Here is a 14,780-nt window from a genome sequence, read left to right as displayed (position 1 = left end):
ATAAATTACTTAAACCGTTATTCTCACAGTGAAAATTTTGTTATCACTAATTTAAATTTTTTGCTATAACAGATACAAATGATAAAAAAACAAATCTGAGCAAAAAGCATCATCCAATAAATATTAATATTAACATATACCATATATATGTTACTATCATTTAAATTTAATTATATATCATATCAAATAGAAAAAATAATTTTTTGATTTATTAAATTTATTTATATGGTCGCACCAATTTAATTATATAAGTAGTAGATAATGACTTTTTAATTATTCAATATATATTTATTATTTCATAATATGCTATAAACATATAATATATAAAATAATTTATATGTATAATGTTCATCCTGCGCAAGGCGCGGATCTTAACCTTGTTCTAGTATACATTGCAATCAAAGAAAAAAGAATGAGGATTAATCAATCTAAATATTTAAATTACACGAAAAAGACAAATCTCTTCACTTTTTTTCAAATTGACGCTATTTGAAACAGTTATATATATATATAGGAAAATCGTATTTTAAACCCTCAGAGTGTCACATAGTTCGCCCTAGAGAGAAACTCTCTCGAGCCCGCATCCCAAGGCGCCGTTTCGATGGATCTTCCTTGCTCTAACCACGCCACTCTTTCCTCCACTCTCTGAAACAGCCCTGCTCCTCTCCATGGCCATGATGGTGACTATTCCTCCGTCGTGTCTCCGCCCCCCTCCAGATCCGCCGCCGCCGTCGTTCCTTGGCTTGATGCAGCACTGCTCCTCCTCCTTGAAGATGATGGTGACAGCCCTTCCTCCTCTTTCACAGCCCAGGCCTCCTTCAGATCCGGCGCGGAACAAGCATCTTCCGATTGAAACTCCTCCGGTCAAGCCACCAGAACCTCCAGACCCACCAGACGTCTCCGTCAGCCTCGTTCTTTTCACTTCCTCCAGCTCTTCTCCACAAGCTACTCAAGTCCTAGATCTGATGTTTAACTATTCAAGGGTTTCAAGTAAGTCAGTGATGATGGTGCTGTTCTTGTGTTCACTGGTGACACTATCTTTGTCAACTGGCGTTCTTCTCCTGTGGTACACAGGTTGTATCTTTGTCAGCTCGGGAATGGGTCTTCTCCCGGCTCTTATTCCAGCTTTCATTTTATCCATCCGCTTATAGACGTCCAGGTCCACCTTAGCTCCTTACTCTCTGTTTACTCCTATTCTTTTGAAAAGGATGCAATGCTAGATATGTAGGTGACTCTGGAGTTGTGGTTTTTGGCTTTATTTGGTAGTGTACTGATGGACTCAGTGTCCTTTGGTTATATCTTTGTGCCTTTTAGTGGTTTTTATGTTGTGTTGATGCAACTCTCTACTGCAGTATGCAGTCCTATTATTGTATTCAACTTGGTTTGTGGTGCAGCGTCTGTGTGTTTCTCTTCTTGGTGGCAGTTGAAAGAGACAATCATTGTGATTTGTTGCTTGGTGAATATGGTAATGGTGGGTATTGATTATCCGCTTGCCTCCTGTTTGGAGCAGTCTCTTTTCCCAATATTTCCTCATGTATGGAGTGAATTAGATGAACATGTGTGGCTGGTATTGTAAGGATTCTCCTCCCGGCTAACGCTCTTCCCTTCCTTTAGTGCAGTGGTTGTGACTCTCAGAGTTACCCGAGATGCAATCGTTCAAGATACTCATGAAACCGTTGTGATGCGATTTCTAATGTTTACTTGTTATGATTTGTATTTTCATTCTATCTTAGGTTTATCTGTTTCGTATTCCATTGGGCTCTTTGTAGCTTTGTTGTACTCTCCCTTAATGGAGCTTAAACTCTTCTGAATTTAATACAAGTTGGTTTGATAAAAAAAATCCTCAGAGTGTCACATTCTCGTATTTTAAACACTGAACGTTTTTGACTTGCACTTTAAACTTTGAAAGTGATATTTTTATCATAACAAACTTTACCAAGTCAACGAGTTGATCTGTACTGTTCATTTTGTGATGACGTGTCGGTTTCTTTTTTTTCTTTTTTCTTAAAAAATAAATAAATAAAATACATAGAAAATTCAAAAAAATTGATTTTTTTGAAAAATTCAAAAAATATAAAAATAACATTTCAAAATTAAAAATAAAATAAAATATTTTTTTAAAAAATTAATCCAATTATACACCAATAAATATATATATATATATAATAACTTGAATGGTGATACTAGATTCTTTTTTTTTTTGGTTTTTGATTTTTTTTTAATTTTTGATTTATTAATACTTAACTTATTAAATTTTGTGAAACTAGAAATTATCTCATAGACCACTTAAAATGTTTTTGACCTTAACTAAAATACTATAAGTTAGTTTGAAATATAATTAAGAGATAGAGAGCTATGCCTTTAGATTTGTATATGTTAGGTTTTGGTATGAGTGGAGCTTCTTAGATAAGTAACATATATTTTAGTTTCTCTAAAGTTTGATTAATTATTTATTTAATTTCAAAGTTATTTACTATTTTAAGAACTTCACTTATAAGTTAATTTCTTTTTAAACAAACTTAAAATTACTAAAATAAATATCACTTTAATAAATAATACAAATAATAGGATTAATTTTGAAAATTTAACAAGTTAAGTATTAATAAATCAATTTTTTTTTTTAAAAATCAAAAACCGAAAACCAAAATCTAGAATCACCATTCAACTTATTATTTTATATATACTTATATTGGTTTATAATTGGATTAATTTTTAAACATATTTCTTTTATTTTTAATTTTGAAATGTTGTTTTTTATATTTTTTTTGAAATTTTAGATTTTTTGAATATTTTTCGTTTTTTCGACATTTTGATTTTTTAAATTTTTTTAAATTTCTTTTTAATTTTCTGTGTATTTTATTTTTTATTTAAAAGAAAGAAAAAAGAAATTGAAAAAATCGACACGTCATCACAAAATAAACAGTACATGTCACCTAGTTGACTTGGAGGTTTGTTATGATAAAAATGTCAATTTCAAGGTTTAAAGTGTTAGTAAAAAATGTTCAGTGTTTAAAGTGCGAGAATGTGACATTCTCAGGATTTAAAATGATATTTTCCCTACATGTATATAAGAATCTCTCGGTTAAATAACACAATGGCCGGACCTTACGTATCACAACAAGAATATAAAGAGAGTTAAGCAAAAAAACATATATCTATCTTAATAAAGTTGCCGAGAAACTCTCCTTAGAGTGCCACCTCAGCACATCCTGTTCCTTTTGCCGCCACGTGTCAAAGACGGAGGGAGCTTCACTTTTTTCTTTTACGCGAGACTGTGCTTCGTTTTTTTTCTTTTACGGGAGAGTGTGGTTTTATTGGGCTTTAATACTGTTAATCCATTATCTCTCTACTTTTTCTCTAACCTCTCTCTAAGAACTTTCAAAGAAAACAAATAGCGTTTAGGGGCCGGTGGTTTCACCACCGCTGGTTACCTTTTTCTCCTTTTGTTTTTTTGTATGTAAATATTTGATCGGACCTTCGGCTTAGTTCGATTTTCCTTTCCGTTTGCGGATGTATGCTTCGGTTTAGCCGACTTAAAATCTTCGCTTTGCGATACTTTTGTTGTGTTTGTGAATAATCTTCTAATACTCTCTGGGTTAATAAATATTCCGGCTGTTTCTTGGTTTTCATCTTTTTCCGATGGTCATCCTCAATCTCTTTTTCTGGATGAAATCAATCTTTGCTGTTATAAATCTTGGCAAAGTATTCAGAAGGACAAGAGTTTTGGGTTTTACAGATTATCCTCCACGGTTTGTGGGTCAACTTAAGAAGAGTCAAAGTTTGCTTTTAGCAAATGTTTTGACAATAGTTGGTTCTAAATCGATTTGAAGGTATTTGGAGCTTTTCACATCCAAAGGAAGAGAACGGAAATTGAAGGAGCAGAGGCGCGAAGGAGAGTATTTTTCAGATCCATTGAATCGGTGCGTATCGTTTTTCGATGTAGAGAGAACAGAATCCTTTCGGCAGCGTCCTACTCAAATAATATATAGGGGATTTGATTCCCTTTGTCTTTATGTCTTAGATCTAAACATGGAATCATTTTTTGCCTAATGAACAAACACTATCTATCTCTCTTTCATTATCTATTCCATGTTGTTTTTACTTCAATCGTGATTACTTCAATCGTGACTAACGATGCTTTAATATTTACGCAGAAGCATAGCAGTGAATATCCCCTATATATTATTTGAGAAGCATTGCAACAATTTTTTGTAGCCACGTATCATCACTTGAATAATTTTTAGAATCCTTAGAGAAATACGTTGGTCCATTTAAATATATAATAAGCTTTTTATTAAACCACAATAAATACATTATTAATATGATTCATTATTTTCTTAAATAAGATTACGGAATTGCCTAATGTGACTAAAGTATATATGACAATTAATGATTTTGAATAATAAAGATTTGATAAAAATAAGTGTGTATTATAATTATATTTGTTTAATTTTAAGCTATTAAAATAAATTAAACAATCATAGTAACCATATAATAAAAATTTAAAAAATGATTTATATATTATATTTTGAATTTTTAAAAATAATAATAAATTACTAAAACTGTTAAAAGTTTCACATTCAAATTTTATGATCTATGATTTAAAACTTTTGTTACGACATGATACAAATAATTGAAAAATAATATAACTTGAAAGTCTCATTTAATAAGTATCAAAAATAAAATATATATAAATATATGTATCATTTTAAATTGAACTATATGCCATATAAAAATACATAAATATCGTAATTTTGAAATTTACTTTGAACATTTTTTTGATAAAAATTTTGAAAAAATATTGACAACTTAATTTTCATAAATATTATAAATTACTTAAACCGTTATTTTCACAGTGAAAATTTTGTTATCACTAATTTAAATTTTTTGCTATAAGAGATACAAATGATAAAAAAACAAATCTGAGCAAAAAGCATCATCCAATAAATATTAATATTAACATATACCATATATATGTTACTATCATTTAAATTTAATTATATATCATATCAAATAGAAAAAATAATTTTTTGATTTATTAAATTTATTTATATGGTCGCACCAATTTAATTATATAAGTAGTAGATAATGACTTTTTAATTATTCAATATATATTTATTATTTCATAATATGCTATAAACATATAATATATAAAATAATTTATATGTATAATGTTCATCCCGCGCAAGGTGCGGATCTTAACCTTGTTCTAGTATACATTGCAATCAAAGAAAAAAGAATGAGGATTAATCAATCTAAATATTTAAATTACACGAAAAAGACAAATCTCTTCACTTTTTTTCAAATTGACGCTATTTGAAACAGTTATATATATATATATATAGGAAAATCGTATTTTAAACCCTCAGAGTGTCACATAGTTCGCCCTAGAGAGAAACTCTCTCGAGCCCGCATCCCGAGGCGCCGTTTCGATGGATCTTCCTTGCTCTAACCACGCCACTCTTTCCTCCACTCTCTGAAACAGCCCTGCTCCTCTCCATGGCCATGATGGTGACTATTCCTCCGTCGTGTCTCCGCCCCCCTCCAGATCCGCCGCCGCCGTCGTTCCTTGGCTTGATGCAGCACTGCTCCTCCTCCTTGAAGATGATGGTGACAGCCCTTCCTCCTCTTTCACAGCCCAGGCCTCCTTCAGATCCGGCACGGAACAAGCATCTTCCGATTGAAACTCCTCCGGTCAAGCCACCAGAACCTCCAGACCCACCAGACGTCTCCGTCAGCCTCGTTCTTTTCACTTCCTCCAGCTCTTCTCCACAAGCTACTCAAGTCCTAGATCTGATGTTTAACTATTCAAGGGTTTCAAGTAAGTCAGTGATGATGGTGCTGTTCTTGTGTTCACTGGTGACACTATCTTTGTCAACTGGCGTTCTTCTCCTGTGGTACACAGGTTGTATCTTTGTCAGCTCGGGAATGGGTCTTCTCCCGGCTCTTATTCCAGCTTTCATTTTATCCATCCGCTTATAGACGTCCAGGTCCACCTTAGCTCCTTACTCTCTGTTTACTCCTATTCTTTTGAAAAGGATGCAATGCTAGATATGTAGGTGACTCTGGAGTTGTGGTTTTTGGCTTTATTTGGTAGTGTACTGATGGACTCAGTGTCCTTTGGTTATATCTTTGTGCCTTTTAGTGGTTTTTATGTTGCGTTGATGCAACTCTCTACTGCAGTATGCAGTCCTATTATTGTATTCAACTTGGTTTGTGGTGCAGCGTCTGTGTGTTTCTCTTCTTGGTGGCAGTTGAAAGAGACAATCATTGTGATTTGTTGCTTGGTGAATATGGTAATGGTGGGTATTGATTATCCGCTTGCCTCCTGTTTGGAGCAGTCTCTTTTCCCAATATTTCCTCATGTATGGAGTGAATTAGATGAACATGTGTGGCTGGTATTGTAAGGATTCTCCTCCCGGCTAACGCTCTTCCCTTCCTTTAGTGCAGTGGTTGTGACTCTCAGAGTTACCCGAGATGCAATCGTTCAAGATACTCATGAAACCGTTGTGATGCGATTTCTAATGTTTACTTGTTATGATTTGTATTTTCATTCTATCTTAGGTTTATCTGTTTCGTATTCCATTGGGCTCTTTGTAGCTTTGTTGTACTCTCCCTTAATGGAGCTTAAACTCTTCTGAATTTAATACAAGTTGGTTTGATAAAAAAAAATCCTGAAAGTGTCACATTCTCGTATTTTAAACACTGAACGTTTTTAACTTGCACTTTAAACTTTGAAAGTGATATTTTTATCATAACAAACCTTACCAAGTCAACTAGTTGATCTGTACTGTTCATTTTGTGATGACGTGTCGGTTTCTTTTTTTTCTTTTTTCTTAAAAAATAAATAAATAAAATACATAGAAAATTCAAAAAAATTGATTTTTTTGAAAAATTCAAAAAATATAAAAATAACATTTCAGAATTAAAAATAAAATAAAATATTTTTTAAAAAATTAATCCAATTATACACCAATAAATATATATATATATATATAATAACTTGAATGGTGATACTAGATTCTTTTTTTTTTTTGGTTTTTGATTTTTTTTTTAATTTTTGATTTATTAATACTTAACTTATTAAATTTTGTGAAACTAGAAATTATCTCATAGACCACTTAAAATGTTTTTGACCTTAACTAAAATACTATAAGTTAGTTTGAAATATAATTAAGAGATAGAGAGCTATGCCTTTAGATTTGTATATGTTAGGTTTTGGTATGAGTGGAGCTTCTTAGATAAGTAACATATATTTTAGTTTCTCTAAAGTTTGATTAATTATTTATTTAATTTCAAAGTTATTTACTATTTTAAGAACTTCACTTATAAGTTAATTTCTTTTTAAACAAACTTAAAATTACTAAAATAAATATCACTTTAATAAATAATACAAATAATAGGATTAATTTTGAAAATTTAACAAGTTAAGTATTAATAAATCAATTTTTTTTTTAAAAATCAAAAACCGAAAACCAAAATCTAGAATCACCATTCAACTTATTATTTTATATATACTTATATTGGTTTATAATTGGATTAATTTTTAAACATATTTCTTTTATTTTTAATTTTGAAATGTTGTTTTTTATATTTTTTTTGAAATTTTAGATTTTTTGAATATTTTTCGTTTTTTCGACATTTTGATTTTTTAAATTTTTTTAAATTTCTTTTTAATTTTCTGTGTATTTTATTTTTTATTTAAAAGAAAGAAAAAAAGAAATTGAAAAAATCGACACGTCATCACAAAATAAACAGTACATGTCACCTAGTTGACTTGGAGGTTTGTTATGATAAAAATGTCAATTTCAAGGTTTAAAGTGTTAGTAAAAAATGTTCAGTGTTTAAAGTGCGAGAATGTGACATTCTCAGGATTTAAAATGATATTTTCCCTACATGTATATAAGAATCTCTCGGTTAAATAACACAATGGCCGGACCTTACGTATCACAACAAGAATATAAAGAGAGTTAAGCAAAAAAACATATATCTATCTTAATAAAGTTGCCGAGAAACTCTCCTTAGAGTGCCACCTCAGCACATCCTGTTCCTTTTGCCGCCACGTGTCAAAGACGGAGGGAGCTTCACTTTTTTCTTTTACGCGAGACTGTGCTTCGTTTTTTTTCTTTTACGGGAGAGTGTGGTTTTATTGGGCTTTAATACTGTTAATCCATTATCTCTCTACTTTTTCTCTAACCTCTCTCTAAGAACTTTCAAAGAAAACAAATAGCGTTTAGGGGCCGGTGGTTTCACCACCGCTGGTTACCTTTTTCTCCTTTTGTTTTTTTGTATGTAAATATTTGATCGGACCTTCGGCTTAGTTCGATTTTCCTTTCCGTTTGCGGATGTATGCTTCGGTTTAGCCGACTTAAAATCTTCGCTTTGCGATACTTTTGTTGTGTTTGTGAATAATCTTCTAATACTCTCTGGGTTAATAAATATTCCGGCTGTTTCTTGGTTTTCATCTTTTTCCGATGGTCATCCTCAATCTCTTTTTCTGGATGAAATCAATCTTTGCTGTTATAAATCTTGGCAAAGTATTCAGAAGGACAAGAGTTTTGGGTTTTACAGATTATCCTCCACGGTTTGTGGGTCAACTTAAGAAGAGTCAAAGTTTGCTTTTAGCAAATGTTTTGACAATAGTTGGTTCTAAATCGATTTGAAGGTATTTGGAGCTTTTCACATCCAAAGGAAGAGAACGGAAATTGAAGGAGCAGAGGCGCGAAGGAGAGTATTTTTCAGATCCATTGAATCGGTGCGTATTGTTTTTCGATGTAGAGAGAACAGAATCCTTACGGCAGCGTCCTACTCACGGCGTTGGAATTCTGTTGCTCGAAAATGGAAGACACGTGTTGATTGAAGATGAATCTGTTAGGGCTTTTTAGATTTAGACTGTTTTCTCTTTATTGGGCTTTAAATGTTATATTATGTTGTTTTCCTAATGGACCCTTCAATGTATCTGAAACCATGTAAAAGCCCTTTGGGCTCTTTCTACAAAAGAAAGTTAGTTGAAAAAAAATAATATTGTTAATCCATTTGTTCAATATTTCCTACAACAAACCGAAACTGTTGATCAAATTACAAAAAATATTTTAACCAAACTACAAACAAAAAATATTTTACTTCCCGCATCCTTATCACGTTTGACCTATGATTTTACCATGCATGGAAACTTAAGAAAACTTATTAAACGGTTTATGCACATGGGCTTAAAACATGTGTTCATTTTCTGATACTTAGCCCAAAGCTGATTTTTATAAATTAAAACAACCTAATAATAACGTGTACTAAACCACCAAACCTGATTTAATACATTAAGCCCAAAACAGGTTTCTTCTATGCCTTTTACTTATAAAAACTAATCTTAGTCATTCAAAATTCATAAACAAAATCTTAGTCATTCAAAATTCAAAAAAAATCAAATCCATTAATCCAATTCTCATATATATCTATACTATTAAATACAGTATGATAACAAAAGATAGTCAACACCAAATTTAAACTATACATGGAATCCAATATATACGAAGTTCGAATGATTATCAAAAAAAAAAAATACAACAGTTACTATGAAAAGAGCATACTTTCCGAAATTACTTTAAAAAATTCAATTACAAAGACAAGATCACGTCAAGCAATAAACATTGCTCGACATACATATAAACTCTGAAACTTCCACAAGCACTAACTAGAAGAAAAAACACTCAGATCACAATGGCCGGAAACAGAGCTCTCTCTAACCTCAAACTCATGCCAATTGATATGCAAACAGAAATCATTTCACGTGTAGCAAGGCACTCCAGGAGAGCAGTCCGCAATCTCTTGGCTGCGGTTCCTCCTCTTGCCCGCTCCGCCGCAGTTCCTATTGTCTATAGGAACCTCAATATCCACCCGTTAACCGTTCATCCACGAGCTGCGTTACAAAGGTACCAAAGTCTTATGGAAAATTGCCTCGCAAGCGGTAACTTGCAAGCTCATTACGTACGGGGGATACAACAATATTTCCACCACCAAAACGTCAATGGAGGCTTGCTACATCTTCAGATCGCAGCAGAAGGTTCGTACGAAAAAGCTGTTTACCTTTATGGTGTAAGAATGCTAGCTAAGGGAGAAACGGCAATTGGACAAGCAATATTAGATATCCTTGGATGGAGACAAAGCAAAAACCGAGCTGACAGGTGCTGGAGAAGGGTCAAGCGCTCACTCCATGGAATAAGAGTCACAAGACTTGAGTCTTACATGACTGCTTACCGTAACACAAGGGAGACCATCGCATGCCACAGAGACAATATTCACGAGCGCTGTGATACGTGCTACTATTATAAGAAATTGACAAAGTTTGTTTACATGATGTAAACGAACAAGACGTTTGCAACTGAGAGAACCAAGCATTCCAGCTTTTTTTCTGTTTTATTCCTTAATTTTCATCTAAGTTATTTCCATTTAAACTCTATCATTTATGTATTTTCATTTTAAATAATAAATTATGATTAGTGAAAGTTTCTATTATTATTAAAATTACCAACAGTTATTCTATTAGGTAATTATCGTTTTGCTTAAGGAGAATGAAATAAGGTTTTTCTTCTTCGTCAAGGCATTGGAATATAAACAGAACTCTTCATATTATTATTCATATGACGTTTGTTTCAACCGGACAAATTTCATTCAAACATTACCTAATTTTTCCAGTTTCATTAATCATCAAAAGATAACAGAATAATATCTATCCTCATATCCCATGCAAAAACAAAACAAAAAACCGGAACGTATAACTCCAAAATATGGCTACATCAAAAACATAAAAATTATACCAAAATACAACCGCCCCGCCCGCAGGCATGCCACTAGTATATATATGCACATGACAATGTGTTTCAAAAAAAAAAATGCACATGACAAGATGTATATTGACCATCTTCGCAGAACTGTTCTTGTTCTACGGTTTTTTTTTTTTACGTCAAACGGCTATTCTATTACTCAAGCTTGAGGTGGTCTGGGTAACCAGACCGGAATAGAACAACCAACAAAATGTAACTTCCTATGGAAGGATCTAGCAGTTTTGGCTAAAAAATCTGAAAAATGATTGCGCGCTCGTGGAACATGAATGATGTTGAAATCCGGAAAGCAAATCAGCAGCGTCTCTATCCTTTCTAATTCTGTCGCAAAGCTGGGCCATGCATGAGGATCCTTTATCATTGCTATCAGCTCCTTACAGTCTGTCCCAAAGTTCTGGCACGTTGAGTGTTGCAGCATATTCTCCATTGCCCATCGCAGAGCCTCTACCTCCGAATGCAAAGCTGATTCTTGTCGATTGAGATTTCTTGTCCCCAACAGTTGAATGTTTCCTCCACTGTCCAACCAGGCCCATCCACATCCAGTATACTGAGCGGAGGCTGTCCAAGATCCATCTAGCAAGCAAATGTTCTCCGCTGAAATGACTTCTTGTACCATAGGTTGTACCACTTCATTCGCATTAAACCATGCCTGACATTCACTCTCTGCATGTCGGACTGTCTCCAAAGGATCTCTATCTATTCCTCTGAAAAGTTTGTCATTCCTAGCCTTCCAAATGTACCAAATTATCCAGGGATAAGGATCCTTGCCCTGTTCCGGCTCGATAATGTTGTTTTTTCTCCAGAATAGGTAATCCATATTTGCGTAAATGCTTGATACAGGAAATAGGCCAGGACTTGACGGGGTAGATGCTAAGGTCCAGACCTGTAGAGCCGGTGGACACTCAAAAATAGCATGGGTTACAGATTCTTCTAGCTCTCCACATCGTGGGCAGTAGTTTTCACATCTCATATTGCGTCTCGCTAGATTCCTCGTTACTGCAACATGGCCAGATAGCAGCTGCCATATAAGATGACATATCTTCGTAGGTGCTTTAACCTTCCAAGCAAAGGCTTGAAGCTCTGTGATACTCGGTTCTAGGGCTTCCTTTTCCCCCTCTATCTTTAGCTCATTCTGGGCGACCCAATATCCAGATTTAACCGTATATTGGCCATTCCTTGTATAGTTCCAACAGAATGTATCCCGACGATGTGTCGAACTTGTGGCCAAACTCCTTATCAGCGGTATATCCTCCGGGTTGACATACATCTCCAAAAGTCCAACATCCCACTCTTTCGTTTCCGGGTCAATGAAATCACTAACTCGCATATTAGGATGCATCACCGGCGCCAAAGGGAGAGCTGGTCTCGCAGGGGTCGTTGGAATCCATGGATCCTCCCACACCTTTACATCATAGCCTGAATGTATCTTCTGTCTGATTCCCTTCAGAAGCAGCTTTCGCGCAGCACTAATACTAGACCACACGTACGATGGGCTACTAGCAGAGATTACTCTAAGTGGCGAACTCATCCTGTAGTATCTTCCCCTTAAAACCCGAGCGACCAAAGAGTCTGGGAATTGAACTAGTCTCCATAGTTGTTTTGCCAATAATGCCAAATTGAACTCATGGATCATGCGAAAACCAATCCCACCCTCTTCTCTTGGTAAACAGACTTTCTCCCATTTCGCCCAGTGTAGTCCTCTTTTTGGTGGATTTGAACTCCACCAGAATTTAGCAATGGCACTTGCAAGGTTTTCACATATCTCCAAAGGGAGCAGGAAAGTAGACATTACATATGTCGGAAGAGCTAGCAGAATGGATTTAATCAACACTTCCTTTCCTCCTTTTGAGAGCCATCTGCCTGTCCATCCATTCACTCTATGCATCAGCTTATCCTTTAGAAACGCAAAAAGTGTGCACTTAGATCCACTTATGTCTTCCGGGATTCCTAGATACGTTCCCATTCCACCTTCATTTTGGATTCCCAGCACATCTTTAATATCTTGTCTACGTGTCGCATTAATCCGCTTAGCAAAGAGTAAGGACGATTTATCAAAGTTGATGCATTGGCCTGAAGCTTTACCATACATCCTGACTACTTTCATTACTTCTTCACATTCACGGGGCTCCGCCTTGCAGAAGAAAAGGCTATCATCAGCAAAAAGAAGGTGGGACACCGATGGACACGCGCGTGTAACACGCATCCCTGTTATCTTCCCTTGTCTCTCTGCATGATTAAGAAGGCTAGCGAGCGCTTCCGTGCATAGAATAAAAATGAAAGGAGACAAAGGATCTCCTTGACGTAGACCTCTACCTGGAACTATGTTTCCTCTGGGCTCTCCATTCATGAGGACCTTATACTTCACCGAGGTAATGCATCGCATTATCCAGGCTCTCCAAGTTTCTGAGAAACCCATCTTACGCATGACAGCTTCAATAAAAGACCATTCCATCCTATCATATGCTTTACTCATGTCAGTCTTGATTGCCATCCTTTTATTGCGTCCATTAGGCTTAGTTCTCAGAGCATGAAACATCTCTTGTGCGATCATGATGTTGTCTGAAATTTGTCTCCCAGCCACAAAGGCAGACTGGGTTTCCGATATCAATCCTGGTAACACTTTCTTCAATCTCTCGCATAAGACTTTAGAGATTATCTTATAGCTGACGTTACACAAACTAATGGGTCTGAATTGGGCCATAGCATTAGGCTTCGTTGTTTTCGGAATGAGGCATATATTTGTGTCATTCAGTCCACTCGCCATTGTCCCCTCAATAAGGAATTTATTAACCATAAGAGTTAAATCCTCCTTTACTATATCCCAAAATTTTTGATAGAAAAGCGCAGTCATCCCATCTGGCCCAGGGGCCTTTTCCGGATGCATAGCAAAGAGCGCTAATTTGACTTCCCATTCAGTGACCGGAGCAGTAAGATTGTCGTTCATTGTACCAGTGATCGTGGTTGGTACATGAGCTAGCGCCTCTTCAATATCCTCAGGATCTGTCGACTCAAAGATCTGTCTAAAATAGCTAGTAGCAATGGCTACTAGTCCTTCCTCATCCTCAACAATATTTCCATTCTCATCTAAGAGCTGTGTGATCTTATTTCTTGCTCTTCTTTGCTTTGTCAAGGCATGAAAAATTTCGTGTTTCTATCTCCTTCTCTCAGCCAGAACACCCGACTTTTCTGTTTCCAGAACATTTCTTCAGCTTTAAGAGCATCAGAGAGATCCTTCAAAGCTACTGCAATCTCTTCAGTTGTGGCATTATCATCTGCATATAAGCCCTCCACCTTTTCTTTAAGCTCCTCCACTAATTTCGCCGAGTTGACATTATGTTGCCTCCGCCATTCACTCAAGGCTTTTCTGCAACAGGAAATATGTTCCATAATCGTTGCATTGGGAGGGAGATCCGGAGATTTCCATCCTTCAAGGATAACTTGCCTTAGTTCCTCATTATCCAGCCATCTTTTATCAAATTTGAACTTTTTTGATCTTCTCATTGGCTTTATGAGAATGTCTGCAAGAATCGGACGATGATCCGATCCCCACAACCTCATATACTTCACAGTCGAATGGGGAAACTTTTCATGCCAGTCTGCATTTCCTACTGCTCTGTCCAAGCGACATCGAACAGTAGATCCTCCTGCTCTCTTCCCAACCCAGGAGAGCATGTCCCCCGTGAAAGGGAATTCTAGCATTCCACAATCGTGAAGCATCTGCTTGAAGGGAAGGAAAGAACTATCTGTGCGTCGCCTTCCTCCTTCCTTCTCATTGTGACATGTTATTTCATTAAAATCTCCAATCATGAACCAAGGTCCATCTCTTGTTGTTGAGAAACGCGTAAGACGCTCCCAAACTAGATCTCTTCTTTCTAATACAGGGTCTCCATAAACAAATGTCATATAGACTTTTATTCCACCAATGACTGCCTCAATGTCAATCAT

General features: G+C 35.3%; 4 protein-coding genes across 4 annotated transcripts; 3 read left to right on the top strand and 1 right to left on the bottom strand.

Annotated features, from left to right (window-relative positions):
- Positions 1-290: 290 nt before the first annotated feature.
- LOC103858151 (formin-like protein 13) lies at positions 291-1,319 on the top strand. The gene is made up of 2 exons (XM_009135448.3): positions 291-990; positions 1,075-1,319. Exons 1-2 carry the CDS (start codon positions 669-671, stop codon positions 1,149-1,151), a joined length of 399 nt encoding a protein of 132 aa, XP_009133696.2. The 5' UTR covers positions 291-668; the 3' UTR covers positions 1,152-1,319.
- Positions 1,320-4,974: 3,655 nt separating this feature from the next.
- On the top strand, positions 4,975-7,443 carry LOC117126464 (formin-like protein 13). Its single transcript, XM_033274415.1, has 2 exons — positions 4,975-5,821; positions 5,906-7,443. Exons 1-2 carry the CDS (start codon positions 5,500-5,502, stop codon positions 5,980-5,982), a joined length of 399 nt encoding a protein of 132 aa, XP_033130306.1. The 5' UTR covers positions 4,975-5,499; the 3' UTR covers positions 5,983-7,443.
- Positions 7,444-9,714: 2,271 nt separating this feature from the next.
- On the top strand, positions 9,715-10,356 carry LOC117126915 (F-box protein At2g35280-like). The gene has a single exon (XM_033276253.1). It carries the CDS (start codon positions 9,715-9,717, stop codon positions 10,354-10,356), a length of 642 nt encoding a protein of 213 aa, XP_033132144.1.
- A 305-nt stretch (positions 10,357-10,661) lies between these two features.
- LOC117126913 lies at positions 10,662-14,780 on the bottom strand. The gene is made up of 4 exons (XM_033276250.1): positions 14,013-14,780; positions 13,149-13,956; positions 11,101-12,911; positions 10,662-10,676 (listed from the first exon to the last, which is right to left on the bottom strand). The coding sequence occupies exons 1-4, from the start codon at positions 14,778-14,780 to the stop codon at positions 10,662-10,664; spliced, it is 3,402 nt and encodes a 1,133-aa protein (XP_033132141.1).

Source organism: Brassica rapa, chromosome A01 (genome assembly GCF_000309985.2).
Source record: "Brassica rapa cultivar Chiifu-401-42 chromosome A01, CAAS_Brap_v3.01, whole genome shotgun sequence".
In the NCBI taxonomy this organism is placed as follows: Eukaryota; Viridiplantae; Streptophyta; class Magnoliopsida; order Brassicales; family Brassicaceae; genus Brassica; species Brassica rapa.
The sequence above is the reverse complement of the archived record's forward strand: the minus strand, read 5'-3'. Positions and strand labels throughout refer to the sequence as shown.

Excerpts from the sequence above, each read along its gene's own strand:
- LOC103858151 (XM_009135448.3), top strand. The coding sequence starts at position 669 with ATGGCCATGATGGTGACTATTCCTCCGTCGTGTCTCCGCCCCCCTCCA. Across the intron at positions 991-1,074 it reads TAACTATTCAAGGGTTTCAA|GTTGTATCTTTGTCAGCTCG; the intron begins GTAAGTCAGTGA and ends TGTGGTACACAG.
- LOC117126464 (XM_033274415.1), top strand. The coding sequence starts at position 5,500 with ATGGCCATGATGGTGACTATTCCTCCGTCGTGTCTCCGCCCCCCTCCA. Across the intron at positions 5,822-5,905 it reads TAACTATTCAAGGGTTTCAA|GTTGTATCTTTGTCAGCTCG; the intron begins GTAAGTCAGTGA and ends TGTGGTACACAG.
- LOC117126915 (XM_033276253.1), top strand. The coding sequence starts at position 9,715 with ATGGCCGGAAACAGAGCTCTCTCTAACCTCAAACTCATGCCAATTGAT.
- LOC117126913 (XM_033276250.1), bottom strand. The coding sequence starts at position 14,780 with ATGATTGACATTGAGGCAGTCATTGGTGGAATAAAAGTCTATATGACA. Across the intron at positions 13,957-14,012 it reads TCTGGAAACAGAAAAGTCGG|CAAAGAAGAGCAAGAAATAA; the intron begins GTGTTCTGGCTG and ends GCCTTGACAAAG. Across the intron at positions 12,912-13,148 it reads CAGAGGAAACATAGTTCCAG|CTTCAGGCCAATGCATCAAC; the intron begins GTAGAGGTCTAC and ends TGTATGGTAAAG.